Here is a 24,145-nt window from a genome sequence, read left to right as displayed (position 1 = left end):
ACAACAACACCCCTCGTGCCCTGGGGCACACCAGCAGCTATAATAACAGGACAACCAGGTACTTAAGGAGTCTGGGGCTCATGGGAGCACGGTAGCAGGTGCATGTCTGTCTGACATCCAGAGACTCCCTGAAGGCAGAGATAAGACTTGTCTCTAGGGAAGAGCTGTCACAGGAACTTGGCACAAAGCAGTTCGTGGGACAGACTGCCAACAGGGTCTAAATTGTTCCTGCATCCATCCCAGACCTCTGGTGGTGCCCTTCACATCAGCTAGCTGGAGTAGCAGAGGGCCTACTGTGAACTATGACCTCTGCTGTTCCTCACCCCAGGGTCCAACACACTGACCCCATGTCCATCTCAGGGACAGTATAGGCAAGAGGGTCACTACTGTGTGAGCACCCTCCCCTGCAGCGGAGCCCACTTCCTACCCTGTAAGCCCAGGCCAGCTTTTAGAACTATACAGAATAGAACTCTCAGCCACAGACATCTGCCCAGCCGGCTATCTCAACCCCTCTTCTGAGACACAACTTCTGAGAGCCAGAAGAATTATTCCAGTATGTAAAGAGTGAGCTAGGCTTGAGAGTGTGCGGGATTAATGGTGGGGAGGAAAAAAGGATGCTTTCTGAGCAGCCCAGTGTGAGCCAACAGAGCCATGCTTGTAGGTTGCCCTTGAGACAGAAAGCAGCCTGTCTGTCCCCCAGCTGCCCCAGCCCCAGGCAGCCTTGAGAGCAGCCACTCTCAAGAGGAAAAGAGCCATGGTGAGGACAAGATGCCAGTGCCAGGGGTTGACTGGGAACCGTCCGCTTTGAGTCTCACGTTTAATCACCTCGATTTTGTGTGTGTGTGTGTGGAGGTTTTGTTGGGGGAGTGAAACAGAGTCTTACTAAATAGCCTATGCTGATCTCGCATTCACGGCAATCCTCCTGCCTCAACCACCCGAGTGCTGGGATGACAGGTGTGAGCTACCACTTCTGACTTAAGTGACATCTGTTTTAAGCAGACTGCACGTGCTAAGGAAGGTTGGGGGGGAGGGGTTCAGGTCAAGGCCATGTCCACTGTCCACTGGGACCAGGCCAAAGAGTTGCCCGTGAGGGGCATCTCAGGACAGTGGTGTCTGCAGGGGGGCACGGGCTGAGTGCAGAGGGTAGAGGGGATCCAGGGGTGGCTGCAGGGGTCTGGATCTGACTTCATTTCTACCTCAGCCATCACAACCTGTGGCTCAGGCCACAGCCCTCGTGCCACCTACCTCGGTGGCAAAGATTGTTCAGGCAGCCTCCTCCGTAGCTGGATGGACACTCAGAGCAGGGACGGCCATGCTTGTAGGGGGCCTCGCCAATCCAGTTTCCCCTGGAGACAGAACAGAAACGCCATGAAGGAGGTCATCCTTTAGGTCCACCAGGGGACCCCAGAGTCCCTGGTAGGTATGGGTCAGAGAAAAGGCAGATGTCGACCCCCTCCAGTACCAGTCAACCAGGGGGCTCTGGACACCATGATGAGAGCCTGTCTGAGCACTGTGTAAGAAATGGCTCCCTGGGTGACATATGTGGCCTCAGATCCATCTAAGTGACCTCAGCCATTGTCCCCAACCCGTAGCTTTGGCTAATTATTCATTCAGTGGATGATCACCAGGGCAACCCTCGGTCAATGTTCTTGATAGTATGTATAAAGCAAAGAGGCCCGCCAGGGTGGCCTGTGGTGGCTTTCTAAAGAGGCAGGAGCTCCCGCTAGAGCCATCGAGATGCTGCACAGACACCTCTGTGTATCCTGTGGTCCACTCCAATGGCCAAAGGGTGATGACAACCCTGAGCCAGGGAGGGAGGTGGCCCGCACTGGGGGAGGGGGGTCTCGTTCTCTCCTCTGCACCGTCGCAGAACACCCTCCTCTCTATAGGCCCACCTGGACAGTTGGAACAATCTCTGGATGTGGCTGTGGGCCCCACAGTTCTAAGCCCTCAAGTATTTGGGCTGGGGACACACAGTAGGGGGCACTGAGGTGAACCTCAGTGGGACATCAGGCATAGCTGTTCGTGGGAGAGCGTGGTGGTCCCCTTGCCCATAGGGGTTTGGTTCTGTTCCCCCGCCCAGTTCTCTGCACAGTGGACTCTGTTTCTTTAAAGACAGGCCACATTTCCAGGCTTCCAGGTCCATAAGGGCAGAAACCAATGTTCACTGAGCTGGCTGGACTTTCTAGCTAGACAGATGGCTAGGCTCCCAAACCTTGGACTATCCCACGGATGGCACTGTCTGCACACGTGAGGTCATAGGGACAAGAGCCAGGTACATCTTGCTCTATTCCCAGCCTCTTGTGCATTGTCTCCTGCCTGGTTCCATGATGGTGTCCCGGGCAGCTAAGAGCCTGGGAATGCCTCTTAAAGAGAAAGCCATGGAAGTGTGGAATATTATACAGCAGTCAAAAGTAACTAAGTAGCAAACAAACTGACTGTGGCTGGGTCTCAGGCAGTGCCGGCCCTCATTCGCAATGAATGCCGCATGTCAGTATGGGCCTTTAGGAAAGTAATGTTAATGCGATCCCAAGAGGGGGGCCCTGCTCCAGGAGGACCAGAACCTTCACGAGAGGAGTTCCAAAGCGCATGCTCACTCTCTGCTTGCTCCCACAGCCGCGCATGCTCACTCTCTGCCCTCTTCCACAGCCCCGCATGCTCACTCTCTGCCCTCTCCCACAGCCGAGTGGGAGTGCAGAAGGAAGATTGGTAACTGCAAGCCAGGGGACATTTCCCTAGACTCAGTGCCTCCCGGGCCTTCATTCTGTCCTCCCACACAGGATGTAGCCTGAAGAGTTTACTCTAGGTCCTAGGCTGGTTCGACAGAAGACCCTGACCCTGCGGTGCCTTTACCAAGAAAGGGGAGAGAACAGCAGCAGGGAAGGGAAAGGTTTTATTTCTGTTAAAAAAAAATCTTTTTGCATTTTTTAATTTAATGTGTATGCGTATATCCATGTGGAAGTTGGTTTTTACTTCCTGCTACGTGGGTCCTGGGAATCAAACTTAGGTCATCAGATTTGGAGGCAAGCTCCTTTACCTGCTGAGCCTTCTCACTGGCCCTGAGAGTTTAGGTTTCTGATTAGAGCTGCCAGCTTTTTTTTTTTTTGGTTTTTGTTTTTGTTTTTGTTTTTGTTTTTCGAGACAGGGTTTCTCTGTAGCCCTGGCTGTCCTGGAACTCACTTTGTAGACCAGCTGGCCTCGAAGTCAGAAATCCGCCAGCCTCTGCCTCCTGAGTGCTGGCGTTAAAGGTGTGTGCCACCACACCCGGCACATTTTTTTTTTAACATAAAAATTTAATCCAACTTGTCTCTCACTTTGCACCTTCAGCTGAGCTAGGAATCGCCTCACCTCAGAAGCAGACTCTGCAGGAAGGTGGCTGCTCAGCTGCCACCCCAAAGCCATGGTCCCCACCCCCACCCTACTCCCCCTCCTCTGACCTGAATTACTTTATTCCTCTTATAAGTAAGCATGTCAGACAGCACAGCACAGCACAGCACAGCACAGCACAGCACAGTGCCTGTGCCCGTGCCGGGATAGTGGCCAGCATGGTTGTTCAAACCACAGGCTGCAAACGGGGAAGTAGCTCTGCGCTCTGTACATATCTGTGCAGTGAGCCGTTGGGTGAATGACGCCCTGTGACTGGGGTTGCTCTGTGAAGAGGGCAGCTACACTGGACAGACCTGGTGTGGCCTGTTTAGGAGGGGAAGGAGAACCTGAGAGACCCAATCTGGTGGGAGGTCATGTGGGTCCTAGGAATCGAACTCAGATCATCAGGCTTGGAGGCAAGCCCCTTTACCTGCTGAGCCATATCACTGGCCCCAGGAGTTAGGTTTCTGATTAGAGGACTCAATCTGTGGCTCCACTTCAGAGAAAATGGCACTGATGATGAAGTCTGTCTGTCTGTCTGTCTGTCTGTCTCTCTCTCTCTCTGTCTCCTGCCCCTCTCCTCTTTTTCCACTCTCTCCTCACCTCATTCTCCACTCTGGTCCTCCCTCCTGCCAGACAACGGCTACCCTTGCTTGTACAGCGGTTTTAGGAGATGACTCAGAAAACCAGTTGGAGCAATTGTGGTTCCCCCTCGTCTATGATTGATCTAGGCTCTGGTCAAAAGCATTTTGTGGGGCAATTCCAGAGGAGACGACTCATTCCTATAATTCTACTACGTTAAGTGGAATTGTATGTGAAGACAGAGCGCTGGAACTCAGCAGCCACGTTGGGGCCATGAGGACCTTAAGATGGCCCAAGTCGTTGCTGACTGACTCTCCAGAGCATTTGCTCACCTAAATGCAGCCATTTCTAGACTCTTTGTTAGTGAGGTAACTAAGACTTCACTCTTGAGGCCAGTTTTAGCTCGTTCTGCCATGGCTAACAAGCATACCCCAGCTTGGCTTGTGTGACCGAGACAACGTAGCCTTACTTGGGAGAATAATTGCAGACGAGATACACGGCATTCTCCCAAGTGTCTCCCCAGACGTTCATGTTCCGACAGGTGTGCACGGCACAGCCGATCTTGTTGGTGGTGGCCCAGACCATCTGAAATGACAGCACTGTGTTGAAGCTCAAGGGTGCCTCAGGGTGACTCTGTAGGGCACTGGTGAAAAATCTCAGCAACAAAGTTTCCAGAGCCTACTCCAGGTGTCTCCTCAGTGAGCTCATTGATAGCAAACAGTGGGACCCAACCAGTGTGCTCTGAGACAAACGGAATTAAAGCAAAGGCTTCATGCACTCCCATTTCCAAACACAACCCCGAGGTCTGGGGCCCAGGCTGAGTAGAGTTCAGCGCCCGCATTACCTGTGTGTAGTGGGTGCACATGGGGCCTGAGCACCGCTCCCGGCACCGTGGAGTGCACTCGTGGGGGTATGGGTAGGTGTAATCCTTCACCTCGTCGTACCATGACTGCACATGGAACCCAGGAGAGCGGTACCTATGGGGATAGAAGTGGGAGAGGGAGAGAGAGAGAGAGGGAGAGAGAGAATCAATCAGTCAAGCAGGGCCAAGCAGAAGTACTTTGCAAGGAGACAGAGGGATGAAAAGTAGACATCGTAGACATATCTTACAAACTGAGTGTCTGAAGAGTGACACACAGCTCTGACACTGTGGTGGGACCATAGACCTGCAGCCATTGCCCCAGGATGGCCTTGAACTCACGACTCCCCTGCCTCCCCATCCTGAGGGCTCGGGTTCCAGGTGTGAGCCGCTCCACACTCCCTGTTCTGTTTTGTTTCAATCAGGAAGCAAAAATAAGAACTTGTCTATGAACCCACAGCAAGTGTAAACAGAGTGGTTCGAAGAGAATGAGGTCTCAGGCAGAGTGACCCTTAGTGACAGCATTGCGGTCAGCCGGGCAGTTTGAGGTCTTGTAACAATTACCAGCTGGGACCAGCATCAGCAGCTGTGGTCAGCAAGTCCCGGGACACTGGCCTCCCACCCTGGTCAGCCCCTCAGAGGCACGTGCCACGAGGAGCTGGGGCAGAAGGGGGCCTGGCTGTCACTCCTACAGATACTGAACCCACACCAGCATGCCTTAGGGGAGGACCCTACCTATCACAGCAGGGACAGTCTGAGCCTCTAACCTCATCCCTGTCCCAGCATCCCTGGGGCATGACCGGAGGGCCTCAGAATAAAATCAAGCACCAAACCAAAGCTGTGGGGACAGAAAGGCCATCTTCACCCAAGGAATGCTATGCTTGCTACACACCATTATGCAGGAAGGAAGGGGGCCCATAGAAGGAAAGGGGAAGTCAGCGGGGCGCGGGGGTGGGGGGACGCGGCAGTCTGGGCTGCAGTTGGAATTTTGTAAAAATGCATTGGTGCCTGGCCAAGCAGCAGGCTATAAACGAAGAGCTGAGCCTGTCAGAGCTGCAGGTTGCCCCATTAGGTGGTTTGTTTGTTTGTTTGTGTGCTAGGAATAGAACCCAGAGCCTCACACCTATCAGATGCGTACTCTACCGCCCCCCCCCCCACACACACACCTTGATGACCCGCGGGAACACCAAGTCCTCTGTGGCCAACAGCCAACTCACACTCAGGTAGGGGACGCTGCAGCTCGGGGGTGCTGGCTGCTCTTACCTGCCCCAGTGCACAGCCAGGTTCTGCCCGATGGACCTCAGAAGGCCGGCGGGCCCGTGCTCCCACAGGCATCTATGTGCCCACGCTGCTGCAGATCTCTCTAGCTCCTCATCCCAAGTCTGTAGGGCAGAGAGAGATGGCAGCTGACCGTCAGGAGGGCGAAGCAGAAACCGCAGCCCCAGGGACTGTCAGAGCACAGGCTGTGCCTCTAACCTGTGAGAAGCCCCGGCGAGCACACAACTAGGGGATCGGGCGGGGCATGCCAAATGACAGCAGTCAGACACCCGAGAGGCCAGGTAAGATCTTGGTCACTCACAGGCCATTCTTAGGGGCCAAGAGCCCACTCACAGCCCCAGTGCCAGCCCTGGATGCACCCAAGTCTCTCCCCGCCTTCCTGCCTCATTCCTGGTCTTATTTCATCTTACAGAATAAAGGTCAGAGGCTTTGAGAAGCCAGGCCAGACGCCCACAATCTCATACCCAGATAGTCTAGAACCAGGCTCTGGCCCTAGGCCTGTAGGACTGTCTGGGGATACCCATATCTCCAGGACCACCATGATATGTTGCCAGGGAAAAAATCAGAAATTCAAGCACCAGCAGACCCCTGGGGAGCCCCCAACTTGTTGCCTTTTTAGGGAAGGAGCTGTGGAAAGTAGCAAGGTTTCTGCATTCCGTGCCCTCGCGCCCTTCCCTGCGCACGGACTCAATCTTCCTACTCCAGCTCCCGACCACCTCAGCCGTTAGCTTCTGCAGCCACCTTGAGTCCCTCATGGGCTTTCTGGGTCTCCTCAGCCTCTAGAAGCCTGCTATCAGGGGGTGCGGCAGCGGGGGGCATGGGCTCCTCTGGTCAGCAGCCCCACGAGGTTTCATCCATCTTCTCTTTGTGTGAAGATCCCCTCCCACCACCACCACCACCCCCCATGTGCATGCCTACACCGCGTGCTCAACTACTCCACAGAACTTGCCAATAAGCTAAACCTCACCGCAGACAGAAGGCTTGAAAGGTAGGATTTTTCCCTGTCCAATCACATTAGGGCAGTGGGAGGGAGGCTCGTGATTGGACAGGAGAAAGGAGGCGGAGCGAGTAGTTGGGGAGATGAGAGAGAGGGCTGAGAAGAGAGAGAACCAGAATGGAGGCTGACAAGTGGTGTTATCAAAAGGTTAGAATAATTGTGTTAAAGCTTAATCATTATCATTTGGCTCAGAGATTATTGTATCGTCATCTTGTAAATTGTGTTATTATTGATACATACATCTGATTGGCTAATTAAACAGTAAGAGTCTTGATTCTACCAGCTAATTAGGTGTTGAGATGGCTAATCAGGGGTGTGTGGGGTGTTGCATGAAAGCGAGAGGAACTTGGGGTGGGGGGAGTATCCAAGAAATGGCCTGGTGGAAGCCATATGGCCTAGCAGGGCGGGAGAGTTGGCGAGCCGAGAGAGTTGGCGGGCCAAGAGACCTGGCGCAGAGGCTAGCTCTAGAGAGTTCCCCATCTTTATCCCCTCACTATGTATGTCAGGGCCATGACCCTTCCAGATTAGCCTGAGTCTAGTTTCCCATCTGCAGACCAGAATAAATACTTCCTGTTCCTCGGAGTCCCAGCAGGGCCCCTCAGGTCCTCACGCTCCCACCCCCAACCTGGTTCTCCATGGTGTCTCTGCTGGGAAGATGCACCACACTGCCCACCTGCCCAGGGGTGGCTGCTGGGACATGGTCCCCCAGCAGGAGCTGCCTCATCCTTGGCAAAGGGGATAGAAGGACAGTCTGAAGCTACCATTGACAACATGGCCTCTCTGAGCCGTCCCTAGAGGTCCCACTCCTGTGTGAGTGGTACCCGGCCACCTGGGCAGTATCTGGGAAGCAGTGAGCATCAAGTCTCTGAAGGTTTACAATCTACTGAGGCAGGGTCACCCCCAGGGGCAAGGAGTGACCCTGTGGTGTGTGGTCAGCTTCATCCTCACCCCGATCCTCACCTCAGTTCTGGAAAGCCAGCCAAGGGGAATCTTTCCACCCTGGAACTCAGGGACAAATGGCCACTTCACTTGGCTACCCCAGCTTGTAGCAAGAGCTCAGGAGAGCTGGCCTCTCTGGCTTCTGCCATCCTTGGCAAAGACCAGGCATGAGACAGCAGCTAAAAGAGGAGACTGCCTAGGTACCTCAGGAGCCTACCCAAGAACTCTGCCATGAGTTTTTATGTTTCTAACCATGCCCTGCAAAAAGAAGCACACACCCACTCCATGGGCTGACATCTTGGAAGGGTGCACAGATTTCCAGAGGGAAAAGATTCAGGTTTATACTGTGCTACCCCAGAGCAGCCTTGCTTGGGGCCCACATAACTGGCCACTCATTCTAGACCCTTGAGACCATGAAGAACCCATTAGCCCAGGGTGGTCTCTGGGAGAAAGTTGTACTGGCTGGTTTTGTGTGTCAACTTGACACAAGCTGGAGTTATGACAGACAAAGGAGCCTCCCTTGAGGAAATGCCTCCATGAGATCCAGCTGTAAGGCGTTCTCTCAATTAGTGATCAAGGGTTGGAGGGCCCCTTGTAGTTGGTACCATCCCTGGGCTGGTGGTCTTGGGTTCTATAAGAAAACTGAGCAAGCCAGGGGAAGCAAGCCAGTAAGGAACATCCCTCCATGGCCTCTGCATCAGCTCCTGCTTCCTGACCTGCTTGAGTTCCGGTCCTGACTTCCTTTGGTGATGAACAGCTGAATAAGTGGAAGTGGAAGCTGAATAAACTCTTTCCTCCCCCACCTGCTTCTTGATCATGATGTTTGTGAAGGAATAGAAACCCTAAGTCAGAAGTCAATGGCAGCTTCAGAGAGGAGGTAGCCTGTGACATGGGGGACACGGACAGAAACAGGGCTGAACAGAGAGAGAAGCCTGGCCTTGGGTCCACTGAGGGAGAGAGAGAAAGGAGGGATTAGAAGAGAAAGGAGGTGTGAAGTGGGGTGCCGGTGGGCAGAGTGCATCTCAGTTAGAAGAGAGCCTGTAGCTGAGTCCGGAGAGTACAGCTCAGTTGGCAGAATGCTTGCTTCGCATGCACACGGCCCTGGGCTCCATCTCCAGCGCTGCATAAACTGGGCACGGTGGTGGACATCTGTAGTCCTAGCACTTGGGAGATGGAGCAGAAGACCCGAAGTTCAAGGCCATCCTTGACTACAGATCGGGTTTAAAGTCAGCCTAAGCTGTCAGAAAGGCACATTGGTAACGCCAACGCTTAGGAGGCTGGATGCAGATGGGTCACTTCGAAGTTGAGTCAACCCCAGCTACATAGCGAGTTCAAGGATAGCCAGGACTTTGTGAGACCTCTCAAAAAAAAATCGTAAGACACTGCCCCTCCCCTGGGCCCACCATCACCCCGGTGGGATGCTCACCATGTGTTCCATGTTGGAGGCAGGGGGATACACCTGGCCTCGCAGCTTGTTGTGTAGCATGAGGATCTCTTGGCGGTCTGACATGGGGATGGCCCTGCGCACGCGTGAGTGTGGCTCTGCATGCTGGTATTTGCTCAGCAGCTTCTCCAGGCTCGTGGTGTTGGGAAGGAAAAAGGCCTGTACTCCACAGACCAGCAGAGCCAGCCCCATCAGGACCATATTGTTCAGAAGACAGCTCATGGCTTCACGCCTTCAGCCACAACTAAGAGGGGTGGGGGCAGCCTGGGCTCCTGAAGTAGGGCTGGGCACCGGAAGGTTCTGGAAGGAAAAGAGGAAATGGGATACAGCAAATTAGAACCAGGTCAGCCATACCACCTCATCAGAACAGGGAAGGCTCTGTCCCATTAGTCAAAGTTGCCCCTTGTCTTTGCTCACACAGAAACTCCAGGGATGTAACTGTCATGTGGGCTTGGGAGTTCCAGGGGCAAGGTGGACAGAGGAAGGGAGAGGATGGAAGATGAGGCAGAGTTCTAGAGAGTTATTTCCTGTCCCAGGAGGCAGGCATAGCCAGAATGCTCTCTATTACCCTGAAGTATGATCTTATAGCTCCCATTCTAACAAACAGGACAACATGGGTTAAGGTAGCTGTCCACAGGAGCTGGGGCTAGAACAGTGTTCTTAGGGCTAGCGGGCTGTTCACTGTCTGTTTCATGATACTCTCTGGAAAGGCTTCCATTCTGACCTGTGAATACCAACACACCCAATTCAGGGACAGGGACACCCAAAAGCCAGACAATCAGGTCTGGCTCTGAGGTTCTTGCATACTGTCCTGCCTTCTGGGAAGGATGCTGGGAGGCAGGTCAAGCAGTGACTCTGTAGATCAGGACTCACTAATTAAGTCTCTGGGATGCTTAGCCAGGGCACGCCCCTGGAAACCCTCCAGGGTCCCAACCAAGCCTGTGTAAGACCAAAGGCACAACATAGAGAGGCGGGGCTCAGCTGCTCTCTCCTATGCCAGACTCAAACCCTGCCCTGCTCCAAGGGTGGAAGCCTCGGGGGCGGAGCCCAGGAGACCACGGAGGGCCCACTGTGTGCAATGGCCCCAGCCAAGAAGCACACCAAGAATGCAGAACATTCAGGGTGCCCAAGCTCTCTTGGGTCGGTCATATCACCATAAACACACATCCCGAGCTGCAGAGTCAGGTCAAAGTGACACACCAAAACATGTCACTGCCTCTCCACCCTGGGATCATGGCAATGCCCCACCTGTGTTTTTCCGTGCTTGTCTAGCTCAAAGGGCAGGATCCAAAGCATTAACTGTCATGTGACCTTACCATGGCCAACCAGATAAAAACCCAGAAACAGACAGAATCAGAGTGCAGTCAGTAGGAGGAGCGGTGGATCGACTGGTGGCAGGAAATGGGGTAGAGAACTATATAGGGGGTAAAAGGAGCCAATAAGTACAGCATGGTGGTAAGTTTAAAAACCAGTAGAAGATGATAGTGCGTGTATGCTTGATACACGGAGCAGTGGGCCACCTGGCCACCTTCCATTCACAGAGCTGGAAAAGCATAGACAGAAAGAGACAACACACACAGAATTGTATATATATATATATATATATATATATATATATATATACACAGAGTCATATATATATACACACATATACACAATATATACACACAGCCATATATATATATATATATGTATATGTATATATATGTATATACACACACATATACAGTCATATATATAACATACATATACAGTCATATATATACACATACACACAGTCATATGTATATACACAATACACACACAACCATATATATATACACATATATACAGAGAGTCATATATATATACACATACACACAGTTATATATAAATATACACACACAGTCATATGTATATATATATATATACATACACATGTACACATACACACAGTCATATATATATATACAGAATCATGTATATATATATATATATATATATATATACACACACACAGTCGTATATATATATATATATATACACACACGTACACATACACACAGAGTCATATATATATATATATATACACAGAATCATGTATATATATATATATATATATATATATATACACACACACAGTCATATATATACACACAAGTACACATATACACACACAGAGACACACACAGATATACACACACATACATATATATATATACATATATATATGTATATATATATACATACATACACACTCAGACATACATGCACACAGAGACACACATATACACATACGCACACAAACACATACACGTAAACACCCACACTCTTGAACACACCTATGCACAGATCCATACACTTAGACACATCCTACTATAAATAAAGAAACTTTAAAGTATCATGCCACAGATACAAGCAGAGAGACACGTATGAGAGAACACAGAGAGATGATGCCACCTGCAAGCCAGGGGAGACCTCAGGAAGAGCCAGCCCCACCCACAGCTCCGCCTCTGGCTCCTGGTCTGTGGCACTGCAGCAGCCATGTGAACTGTGGGACCAAAGCACAGCAGAGCAACTCCACACCAGGCAATACAGGAGCAAGAAGGGGGTGGGTCTCAGGTGTTCATGGTCTATAGCATGTTAAAGAACAAGAGGGAGGAAGACTCCAGTCCATGGGACCCAGTGCTTGCTGTAAGCCACAAGCTGGGGCATGGCTCACAGGGACATGTCCAGAACCCCAGCTTTTGGGGAGCCATTCACTACCCACTACCCAAACAGCTGTATTAAAACAGGGCCAGATGTGCTAGCCTTCCCTGTATTCAAAGGCTGAGGCCAGAAGATCACAAGGTCTAGCCAGCCTGGAATATATGGTAAGTTTGAGAGCAGCCAACACCACTTGACAAGATTTTGTATCAAAAGAAAAGAAAAAATAAGGGACTGGGGAGATGACTCAGTAGGTAAGAGCACTTGCTGTTCTTGTAGAGGACCCACGTTAGATTCCAGCATCTGTATAGTCACTTACAGTTATATCTACAACTCCAGCTCCAGGTGGTCTGATGCCCTCTTCTGACCTCCATGGGCACCGGGCACCCACATGGTACACAGACACAAAGGCAAAACCACTCACATACATAAACGAATTGGTTTTTAAATTTTTAATGAACACCCCGAAGGGCTGGACTGCACGGGACCAAGCTCGCTCCCAGCACTGTGTATGCGTGCCTGCCTTTCCTTTAAATGGTGTGTGATATGTGCTTGCCAATGGGCTGCACACGGAATTCCGTCAGAGGATAACTTGCTGGAGTCAGTGTGGGTCCCAGGGATCAGATGTAGGTCATCTGGCTTGGTGTTAAGTCCCTTCACCCACGTACTAAGTCATCTCACTGGCCCAAAGACCTTTTGTGAAGGAGCAGTACACGCTGGCCTGGTTGCCTAGATTTTATCAATGACTGAGCTGATCCTGACAGACAGTCTTGGCGGCTTTTAGAGGGAGTCCTACCCTTTTCTAGTCTCCTGGCTGCCATGGCTCTCCATTCCCTAGAAGTACGATCCTACAGCTCCCATTCTATAAATGGGACAGCTAGCGTTAAGGTAGCTTAGCTGCTCAACATTGGACAGCCAGAGACAGAAGCTGGGGCTAGAGGGCTGTTCTTAGGGCTAGAGGGGTGTTCACCCTCTTTCAAGGCTCTCTCCGAAGGCTTCCATTTTGACTCCTTCCAAGGCATTCATCTCAGGGACAGCCAAGCAATCAGATCTGGCTCTGAGGTTCTGGCATCCTATCCTGCCTCTTGGGAAGGATGCTGGGAAGTTGGTCAATGAGGATCCCCTAATGTGTCACTCCAGGAAGACAAATGGAGCCTCTCTCGGATACTTAGCTAAGACACGCCCCTTCTCAGCAAACGCATGCGCAGCACCCTCTATGCCACGTCTTTGACACTGTGTGGGCTGCCCTCTCCATCTGCAGCCCTGCTTCATTTTTCTCCGGCTTTCAGCTGCTCACAGTGTGGGCCTGGGTCGCCGCTCCCCCTGTCTCTGGAATAAAACTTGCACTCCTGGGCTCTTCTCTCCCACCTGATTCTCCTTGGCCCTGCCAAATTCTACACCCCTTTTCCTTTCTGTGTACGGTTTGCATGTGTGAATATGCATGTTGCCACATGTTTGCCTGTATGCCCACCCGTGTGCACGTGCACGTGGAGGCCACATGTCTTCCTCAGTCACTCTGCAGCTTATGTACCGAAGGTCAGTCTCTCGTGGTTTCATCCAGCCCAGGTAGCCAGCTTGCTCCAGGGATCTCGTCTCCACTACAACCACCGAGGTTTTACATGGGTTCTAGCGATCTGAACCCTGGCCCTGACACTTGTGCAGGAATCTGTTTACATCCTGAGCCACACCTCTGATCCTCAACATCATTTCTAGAGGAGCCTCCTCCTACCAACCTCTGACACTCCATCACTCACCAACTTGGACTATCCCCATGGGGGCTGCAGGGCCACACACCTAAGAGGGACTCTGCAAGGTCTCCTTCTCTTCTGCTACAGTGACAAAGAGAATCCAAGTGTCAGGAGCCATCTAGCAAGGGCTAAGGCTAGCAGGTGGCCCTCCTGGAGGTGGCCCACTTTTTTGCAATAGCCTAAGGTGGGTGAGCTCTGAGAGGCAAAGTCCCAAGAGACTTCACCCCAAAATTGCTTCTTGCTGCTGATATGTCTTTCCTGTCACTATTACATAGGCTAAGGATTCCTGAGCATCAACCCACCCTGTGGAGCAGACCTCCTGCAGATCAACATAAAGATGAACTTTCATGAATTAATGCAGTTTGGATGAATTCATGATGTTATAGAATTGCTGATTTGATTCAAATTATCGTAGGAAGAAAAATTTTAAGAAATGGTTTTAGTTGTTTTGCTAGAAAGATGTAACAAAGTTAGAATCAAGAATAGAATGTACCCACTCCTCAGAATAGTAAGTAAAGGCTGCATAGTAAGGAATTCAATGAGCTTTCATAACCACACTAAAGAGAGAAATAGGCTTGGGACAAATGTGTGTTCAAGGAGAAACATTCCAGTCCAAGGGTGAAGCCACAGGTGTGCACTAAGACAAGGCCATGTGAAACTGTTGCTCTGAACTTATAACAAGCTGATAGAATGAAACACTGCTTTGAATTTAATATCAACATCCCTCTGTTACTCCCCTTTTCTAACATTTTATCTCTGAGGTAATTTTCTAAAGATTTTTTTGTCTAAGAAGGTGTAAAAAGGCCAGAGAAAAAAAATAATGTTGCTGATTTGGGGGACTCTTCCCTCATCTATTCATCCACCCATCCATCCACCAAACACAGATGTCTGTTTGTCTATGTGTAGGTAAGAAGACTGACCAAAATGTGTGTGTGTGTGTGTGTGTGTGTGTGTGTGTGTGTGTGTGTGAATTAATTTCATTTTTTTCCTTTTCTTTTCTCTCTGGTTCAGAAAGAGTTAATGAGCCTGGCCAACAAGGGGCTCCTGGGTAGCTCACCAGAGAAGCTAGAGCTAGCAATAAATCCTTTCCCTAATCCCCTGCTGCTATATAGCAAGAGTTAATGATCAGAAACCAGAGGCATTTGGCCTTAGAATAACAAAGAGTTTAAGAAAGGTAAATATTGCTGCTTCCCAGTCCTGCAATCCCTCTCTATGCGGAGAAGGTCCCCAGCACCCAGGAGACCCCAGCTAGCTAAAGCATGCAGCTCCCATGAGGACAAGCCAAGAGGGGTACAGGAAGCTTAGACAATGGTCTTGAACCCCAGGGTCAATGGTGAGACTCAGATTTTGAAATCAACCCTGCTGGACTGCCTACACTGCTAGGACTGACTGGCATGCCCTGGGACATGACTGTGGACAGAAGATTCTGCAGCCCCATTTCACAGCACACAAAACTGAGTCCTGCACACATGAACAGACTTGGGAGTCTGGGCAGCCCATTAGAGGCAGAGCTTTTTTGAAAGCTTGAGGACTCAACATAGATTCCATTGCTTTAGCCTTCCAGTGACCCTCCCAGCACCGGATGGTACTTGATGCCATTTAGAGGATGAGACGCAGATTTGCTGAAACTCTAGCAAAGCTCCTGGTCCGGCAGGGAAGATGGTTGCATCATGTAGCCCAAATGCTTTGTATTTGGGGAAGCCTGCCAAAAAGATGTCAGGGCTAAGACACCAGCTGCTGGCCCGGCCGGCCTCTGCACACGCTGTTCCTGCAGCCCGTCCCCTGACCCCAGAGTGCCCGCTGCCAAGCCTGCCGGTGAACCTCTGCTTACTCTGAACTCTCCTTCCTGGAAAGCCTTGAGGGAATTAATCACACCACAGACCTGTCAGCCCACTCACCCCTGAGTCCCAGAGTCTGTCTGACACATCTCTCTGTTCGATAAATATTTATGGAATGAGCGAGGAGGGGCATGCCTCCTCCTCCGTTCTGGATCAGAAGAGCCATATAAGGGCTGTGGTCCATGGGGGCCTCTCTGATGGCTGCATCCTGGGCTTTCAGGGAAACAGAACCTGGATCCGACCCTTGACATTGCCTCTCCACAGCTGTGTGGCCTCAGACAAAAGCATTCAGCTTCTCTCCGCACGCACGTGGGGTGGGGGTGCTCTAAGCTCTACAGTTCTGAGTGATGGAGGACCACACTGCAACATGGTTTCGAAGGCTGGAACTGGGGGGCTGGAACTCAGCTCCGTCAGTAGAATGTGTAGCATATACAAAGCCCTCCATTCCATCCACAGCCTGAAGATGCACTTGGGAGGTGAAGGCAGAAGGATCAGAAGCTTGGGGCTATCCTCTGCTACATAGTGAGCTTGAGGCTAGCCTGAGCTACTTGAGACCCCATCTCAAACAAACAAGCAAAAAAGACAGGGTCTGGGACTAGGGCATGGAGCTGATAGGATACTCCCCCCTGCAGCTCTTAGTTCAAAGCCTTGACTTGGCCTGAGTTGTATAGAACTTAAAAATCCGGTTAAGCACCTGGAACTTGGGGGAAAGGAGTCCCAGGACACTGGACTCAGTGACCCTTTAGTGATCCTTTAGCCTGGGCCTCTTGGCTTTCTGGAGAAGGAGGTTCCAGGACATCGGGCTGGAGGGTCGTTGCTAACCCTCTGGCTGGGAAACACCCAGCCAACTGTGAATAGAGAAGAAGGTCATCTCCTATGGGGCCCCCTTTCCTCTGTGTCACAGGCCTGACTGTCCAGGAGCTGGCCCCCAGCACTGGGTCTGGTCACTGTGCTCACCACAATGGGTTTCCTTATGTGCTGGGAGTTGGGTGACCGACACCCGAGCACACAGCCTGTTCTGTATTGCTCACCCTTTCCCTTGGCCTACACATCCCACTGTGGCCAACTCCAAGCCACCAACCCATGTGAAGCCACTAAACACAGTGTCTGTAGGAAAAACCACTGCAATTGCCCACTGGCCATCAGCCACCCCGAGGCACAGAGTGAGAAGCCGTTTGAAAGGTCTCAGGGTCTCAGCCATAGGACTAGGCTGCCTTCCATTTAAATGTGACTTCCTTTCTTCAAGGTTGTATGATTTAGCCTCCACAGAGGTTCTGCTTTCCGGTTTGTGACCTATAAGAAAATTGAGCTATCAGCCCTGGCATACCAAAGGCTAATGAGTCCACATCCGTATCCCCATTGATGACTTGGCCAAGGCGTGACAAATGGGGATGGCCCAGCAATGTACCGGTCCCTTCATTCCTGGAATCTCCTGTGTCATCATCTGCACAACAGATGGGTTCACTGATTTTATTAGCCCCATTTCACAGATGAGGAAATAGAGGACAGCAAACAAAGATAGTAAACAGCCTGGTCACGGTCATAGAGAAGGCCTGAGGGGAAGGGACAAATTTACTCCTTATACTCCAGTCTCCCATCTGTCCACCTTACCCAGGCAGCACCTCTGCTCCACTGCCCCACATCGATGAGACGACACAACCCGGAGGCCTGCTCTCTGGACAGCCACTGACTTCCAACACAGCCGAGGGCTTTCCCAGCTCGCTTCTCCTCAAATCTAACAAGGGAGAGCTGAAGTCTGAGCAAGAAGCCAAGGACAGATCAGAGTCATACCCACAAACCACCCAGAAATCCCGGGAATGAAGTGTGGCTGGGAGGAGGGACACCCCCACCCCCACCCCAACCCCAACCCCCAAGCAGATCTCAGTGATCCAGGCTGGGCAGGGAACATCCCGTTACAGACGCCTGGGTGAGCAGCAGACAGCGGGCGGTGGCGTCTCCCCTCCTGGCTGGATCCTGTCTGCTTTTTGACAGGATCAAGGTCAGACCCAAGGGAGGTAAGAGACTGGCTCTATCCCTGCTGGCCACCCCACCGTCACTCCAACTCCCCACATCTAGGTGCTGGCCCTCCGTGGTCTCTGTCTTACAGAATCAGGTGTCCTCTGTGCCTCCAGCAAGAGACACGGTCCTTAGGGGACTCGTGGAACAAAGTCAGATGCTTAACAAATACAAGAACTCTTTCATGTTAGCCAAGGGCTTTACCATTAAGCAATATCTTCTTATTACTTTTTATTTTGAACCAGGGTCTCAATAAGACACCTAGGCTGTCCTTGAACTCATGATCTTCCTGCCCCAGTCTTTCCAGGAGATGGGATCAAAGGCCTAAAATACTAAGCTAGACTAGTTCTGGACAAAAAGTATACTCAATCAATAAACATGTAAATCACTTCGTGCTAAAACCAAGCATGTTCCATGCAAGTCAAGATAACATGTTAAAAATAAATAAAGAGGACAAATTAAGTGCTTGGATAACAAATTAATGTTTTCTTAGAAATAACCCATGCGGAACTCCGAGGCCTGACCTTGTTCTGCTGATGTGGGAAGGTTTCCATGGCAACCGTTCCCATCAAACTCTGGATAAGGAAATGACTGGTGCCACAGTCATAAGCAGTGTAGGAACGTGTCTGAGTCGGGCCTGGGTTCAAATCCCATCCTCTATGGAAAGCTACCTGCCACAGTTCTAGTTCCTCAGGGACACTGTAGGGCGGGGCTGGGACAGGTGTAAAGACCACAGGATCTGCTGCTGCCTATCTGACCAGTGTCCACAGTACCTCTTTCCCTTTGCCTTCTGAGTGAATTTGGAATCCAAGATGACCTTTGTTCTGAGAAATGGGGGCAACCAGGACAGCCCCAATATGATGCCCCCTAGGAAGGTAGAATAGCATCAACATGGCCGAGCTGGGAACTAGATATGGGGTCTTCTCTGTCGGGCTCCACGGAGAAAGCAAGTCCTGAGATCCTGCCCATGAAGGGAGGTTTTTCCCAGTTAACATTGTTGCTGGGAGTTAGGCTGGAAAAGGCCCCTGCAGAGGTGAGGCCAGGACCCCTGTGTTTGGGGTGAATGAAGGGTGAAGGTGTGGAGGGAATCCCACCTGCATGTCCTAAAGTCAAACATAGAAAAGGAGCCAGGATCACAGGCAGCCAGGGCCAGGTAGCCAGGGGTTTGGAAGGCAGCTATAAGGCGCTCTCCTTTCTCTCCAGTGCAAAGGATCCTCTGTAGGAAGCAAGCACTGGCTGAGGTCTGGTTTAACTTTAAAAGCCCATCCATGGTCAGCAGGCAGGCAGAACCTCACCTTTGCGTGTGGCCCAAAGCCAGCCAGACTCTGAGGATTAAACACACACAGTTCCTTCATGTGAAGTTTAAACCTGGCCTGCACCTTTAGAAGTCTGGAAATGGTTACGCTGAGGGTGGGGCGGCGGGAGGGCCCGGGGGACCTCTGTAGGCTGGCTGGGCTCAGGAGTCTCATCTGGGAGGAGATTTACCTGACAGCGGGTGAGTGATGCTCTCCCCTCTCTTAGGTGTTGAGCTTCAGTGAAAACTAGGTTTATTTTAAGATGAAAATATCTCAGACTGTTTGAAAGATGAATTACAAGAGGCATGAACGGCCCCTCAAAAACTAGGCCGGCACACAGGAGAGAACCGCACCCATCCGAGTCTAGCCCCTCAAGAGTTTCTAGGCTGAGACTGACCCCAACACCCCTGCAAAGTAAACCAAGAGGAAAGAGTCCAGATAAGGGCCAGCCGGGAAGCGTGGAACCCAGACAGGGCCGGGTCCATCCCCAAGCTGGCAGGGCACTTTGTCCCACACTGCCAAGGCCCTGATGAAAATATCTCTTGGTGCTAGCCAGGCTGCCAAGGTCCTGGAAATAAATAGTGTGTTCAGCCACGGAGGAGGACAGCTAGGATGTGTAGGGAGCTGTGTGTGTGTGTGTGTGTGTGTGTGTGTGTGTGTGTGTGTGTGTGTGTGTGTGTGTATGTGTGTATGTGTGTGTCTGTGTTCTTTGTGTCTCTCTGTATTTATGTATGCATGTGTCTGTGTCCATGTGTGTGTGTGTCTGTATGTGTATGTCTGTGTGTGTGTATGTGTGACTACGTGTTGTGTCTGTATGTGTGTCTATGTGTGAGTGTCTGTGGGTGTTTGTGTGTGTGTCTGTGTGTATGTGTCTATGTGTGTGTGTCTGTGTGTGTGTCTGTGTGTGTCTCTGTGTCTGTGTGTGTCTGTGTGTATCTATGTGTGTCTCTGTGTGTGTCAATGTGTATGTGGTGTGTGTCTGTGTTCTTTGTGTCTCTGTGTGTGTTTATGTGTGCATGTGTCTGTGTCTATGTGTGTGTGTCAGTGTGTATGTGGTATGTGAGTCTCTGTGTGTGCTTGAGTCTCTTTGTATGTGTCTATGTGTGTGTGTCTGTGTGTTTATATCTGTGTGTGTGTCTGTGTTTCTACGTGTGTGTGTCTGTGTGTGTGTCTATGTGTTGAGTGTCTGTGTGTGTTTGTGTGTGTGTCTGTGTGTGTATCTGTGTCTGTGTGTGTCCGTGTGCATGTGTCTATGTGTCTATGTGTGTGTGTATGTGTCTATGTGTGTGTGTATGTGTCTATGTGTGTGTATGTGTCTATGTGTGTGTGTCTGTGTGTGTTGTATGTGTCTATGTGTGTGTGTCTGTGTGTGTATCTGTGTCTGTGTGTATGTGTCTGTGTGTGTCTATGTGTGTCTGTGTGTGTATGTGTCTATGTGTGTGTGTCTGTGTGTGTTGTATGTGTCTGTGTGTGTGTCTGTGTGTGTATCTGTGTCTGTGTGTGTCTGTGTGTATGTGTCTGTGTGTGTGTCTATGTGTGTCTGTGTGTATATGTGTCTATGTGTGTGTGTCTGTGTGTATGTGTCTATGTGTATGTGTATGTCTATGTGTGTGTGTCTATGTGTGTCTGTGTGTGTGTATGTGTCTATGTGTGTGTGTCTGTATGTGTATCTGTGTCTGTGTGTGTTTGTGTGTGTCTGTGTGTGTCTCTGTATGTCTGTGTGTGTCAGTGTGTATGTGGTGTGTGTCTATGTGAATCTCTCTATGTGTGCCTGAGTCTCTTTGTGTGTGTCTGTGTGCTTATCCCTGTATATGTGTTTATGTGTGTTGTCTGTGTATGTATAATATATATAATATATTGTATATATGTGTATATATATATATATATATATATATATATATATATATCTTCTTTGTGTGTATATGTGAGTCTCTGTGTGTGCCTGAATCTCTGTGTGTGTGTGTGTCTCTGTGTGTGTCTTTGTGTGTGAGTGAGTGTATGTGTGTGTGTGTTGATGCTCTTCAGGAGTCATATCCTTATTTATTTATTTATTTATTTATTTACATTTTTAAAATGGTTTCTCACTGGCCTGTGATTTGCAGATTCAGTTAGGTTTGCTGGACAGCAGGTCACAATGCTGGAAGCACAGCCACACCCAGCATCTTTACGTGGGCTCTAGGGATTGGTCTTGGGTCACTGGGCTTGTACAACAGGCACTTTGTCACCTGAGCTGTCTCCACAGCCCTACAGCTGGAGCGGCTCATGGTTGGTGCAGAGCTGGCTTCAGAGCAGGTCAGTAGATGCACCCAGCAAGGTCCTTGTCACTCAGAGGCACTACACATGCTCCAGAATGGGATCTTTGTGACACTCACGAGGGTCCCAGAGTATCTGGAATCAGCCCTGTGCAGAGTGCTACCAGGTGACGTGCGCTTCCCAGGGAAAGTTTGGGTTTTGGCTTATTGGTTGCTACTAAAGCAGGGCTCACACATGCTGTACAGCTAAGGGTAACCCTGGCCCCAAACACCCTGCTCCTTGGCTCGCGGTTACAGGGACATTTCCACCACAGAGCTCCTCCAAAGGCAGGAGGATCGGCAGATTTGAGGGCAGCCTTGGCTACATAGCAGTATCTATTTAGAAGAGAAGAACAGGGTGCCAGTTGTACTTCCTGGTTCAGATGGCGCCTGGTCACTTGTGTTTCTGTTGAAGCCACAGGGTTGCTGCTAGTCTGGGGACCACACTTAGGGAATCCCTGCTTTCAAGAGCCCGCCTGCCATCGTGTCATTCCACACCTTGGGTTTGTTGTATCTGATTGCCTGGGGCAGGATCTCACACAGAGCAAGGGAGCCTTGACCTCATTCTGTGGTGAGGATCACCTTGAATTCCTGTGCCTCCTGCCTCAGTCTCTAGCACTAGGATTAGGGGTGTGTGCTACCATGCCCTGTTTATGGGGTGCTGGGGATGGAACCCAGGGCTCCGAGCGCACACTAGGCAAGTGTTCTTCCAGCTGAGTCACCTTCCTCTGCTTTCCTCAACTTTCCCCAGACCCCAGCACATCCAGAGCTTAGCCTAACCACCTGTCTCTACCAGCATGCACTTCGCATTTTATACAGAAGGGATTGCATTGAGTATTCCGAGAAATTTATTTTTTTTCAAGTCATTTTATTTCTGCCCCTCATGAGGACTCTGAGAACTTAATATGAAGAGCCACTGGGAATAAAATCAGAGCAAACGTAAGTGGCCACAGAGGTCAGTTACAGAGGGCTTGCTCTTCTACGGCAAAGGAGGTCAGGACGTGGCATGGTGTGGGGCTTAGATGACCCTACCGGACGCTTTTCCTACCCTGTAAGCACAGGACTCCAGAAAATTCCATAAGTAGTGTTCAGATCCTCAAGGCCCCTGGGTCCCCTCACCCCGGCAACACAACTTATTCTAGAAGCAAAAGCCTCCATCTCCTTCAGGACTTGTTCCTAGATAGTAGTTGCTTAGTGGTGCAACCCATTACTGCAAGATAGACCCCGCCACCCTGGGCTGACCCTTCACCCTGGCCATTCCTACTGCAGGCCTATTGGAGTTCTGCCTAGGGCGGTCATCAGCTCCCGCAGCCACTTTCCCTTTCTCTTTGAGAAAGCTGGGGTCTGGTGTCCTGGGCCCACTCCATGAAGGGTCAGAAGACACCAGCTTGAGGCCAGCTCCAGTCCTTAAGAACAAGTTGGATTCTTTCTGCCTAGGGACAGGGCTAGCTCTGGGATCTCTGCCCTACAAGCAAAACAGAAGCACGGGGGCCTTTTGTTCTGGGATGTTACCACTCAGCATCAACACATGACACCTTCCAGAACCTGGATTGAAAAGTGTGGGCTTTCATAGTTTGTAAGAATGTATTATTTTTTTGTTTGTTTGTTTTTAATGATGGGTCAGAAGTTGCAAAATCCCTCACTAGCCACCTCCCCCTCGCCCCACCCCCACCCCGATTTTGTGGCTTTTTCCTAAGCTGACGCAGCACTGCAGGCCAGGCAAACCTCCTTCTGGCTGGATCATCATGTCCTCATGGCCTGGAAAGGGGGGCGGGGGGCTGCCCGAAAGTGCCACAGTTGCAAGCTAGGGGTCGGAGACAGAGCAGTGCTGCCCCAAGGCAATGTCTCAGACATGATTCTCAGTGGGTTTCTGTGACTCAGGACAAGACGTCAGCCCTGCCACAAAACTCTAGGCAATAGCGTCTGTCCATACCCACCACGGAAGAACTCCCTGCCTGCCGGGTGAAAGCCCGGCTCAAGCCAACCTCACGGAAGATGATGGAGCCAGCTTTCTCACCGTTACACATCCAATGACCGTGTGACCTGCTGTCTCCTCTGCACACACATCCACAGAACCACACGCACAACTGGGGCAGGATCTCACACAGAGCAAGCGAGCCTTGACTTCATCACATGGTTGAGGATCACCTTGAATTCTTGATCCTCCTGCCTCCGTCTCTAGCACCAGAATTAGGGGTGTGTGCCCTACTCTAAAGCACTAAGCAGTACAGCTGGGCCCCACTGTAGGTTCAGAGGAAGGTGCTGTACCAGATGACAAATGTGACCAGCACAACAGAGTATGCCACAAGGCTTGTCATGATGTAAGGGTGATCTTAGCATCTCTAGGTGCCTGGCCCCAGGTGGGGTTGGGGGGGGGGCGTGTTGTAGGGCAAGATGTCTGTCGAAGTATGCGAAGGAAAACATGCACTACAGAGAGTGGGGGTATGCAACTCAGAGGCACCTGCCTAGAACCCCCAGTGACGAGCTGGGGAGTGACTCGGTAGTGGCAGGCGCACTGGCCTTGCACACAAGATGCCTTGTTTCATCCTCAGCACAAGAAAAAAAAAAAAAAAAAAAAAAAAGAGCCAGTCACAGTGGTAGTGATACAACTATAATCCAAGGAATAAGAGGACAGAAGCCAGCACGGGCTACATTGTGAGTTCCCAAGCCAGCCATGGTGACACAGTGAGGCTCTGTCTCAAGACAAGAAAGAAGATGCTGTGACAAAACCACCACTTTGCAAACTAAAACTAAAACAAACAAACAAAACAAAACACTAAAGCCAGGTACGCTGGTGCATAGCTTTA

General features: G+C 50.7%; 1 protein-coding gene across 4 annotated transcripts in view; it reads right to left on the bottom strand.

Moving 5' to 3' along the window:
• Crispld2 (cysteine-rich secretory protein LCCL domain containing 2) overlaps positions 1-24,145 on the bottom strand; it is a 60,357-nt gene that overhangs the window by 32,596 nt on the left and 3,616 nt on the right. For 2 of the 4 annotated variants that reach the window (XM_006531508.1, XM_006531509.1), the window contains exons 1-6: positions 17,348-17,468; positions 9,448-9,765; positions 6,071-6,189; positions 4,793-4,925; positions 4,418-4,533; positions 1,246-1,346 (exon numbers count right to left, since the gene is read on the bottom strand). In XM_006531508.1, coding sequence (XP_006531571.1) covers positions 1,246-1,346; positions 4,418-4,533; positions 4,793-4,925; positions 6,071-6,189; positions 9,448-9,687 — 709 coding nt within the window. In that variant the 5' untranslated portion in view covers positions 9,688-9,765; positions 17,348-17,468. Of the gene's footprint in view, positions 1-1,245; positions 1,347-4,417; positions 4,534-4,792; positions 4,926-6,070; positions 6,190-9,447; positions 9,766-17,347; positions 17,469-24,145 lie in introns of those variants that run through there. The other 2 variants (NM_001310635.1, NM_030209.4) reach the window with 1 other exon arrangement.

The sequence above is a fragment of the Mus musculus genome, chromosome 8, assembly GCF_000001635.26.
Source record: "Mus musculus strain C57BL/6J chromosome 8, GRCm38.p6 C57BL/6J".
In the NCBI taxonomy this organism is placed as follows: Eukaryota; Metazoa; Chordata; class Mammalia; order Rodentia; family Muridae; genus Mus; species Mus musculus.
Note: the sequence above shows the minus strand (reverse complement) of the source record. Positions and strands in the feature narration are given on the sequence as shown.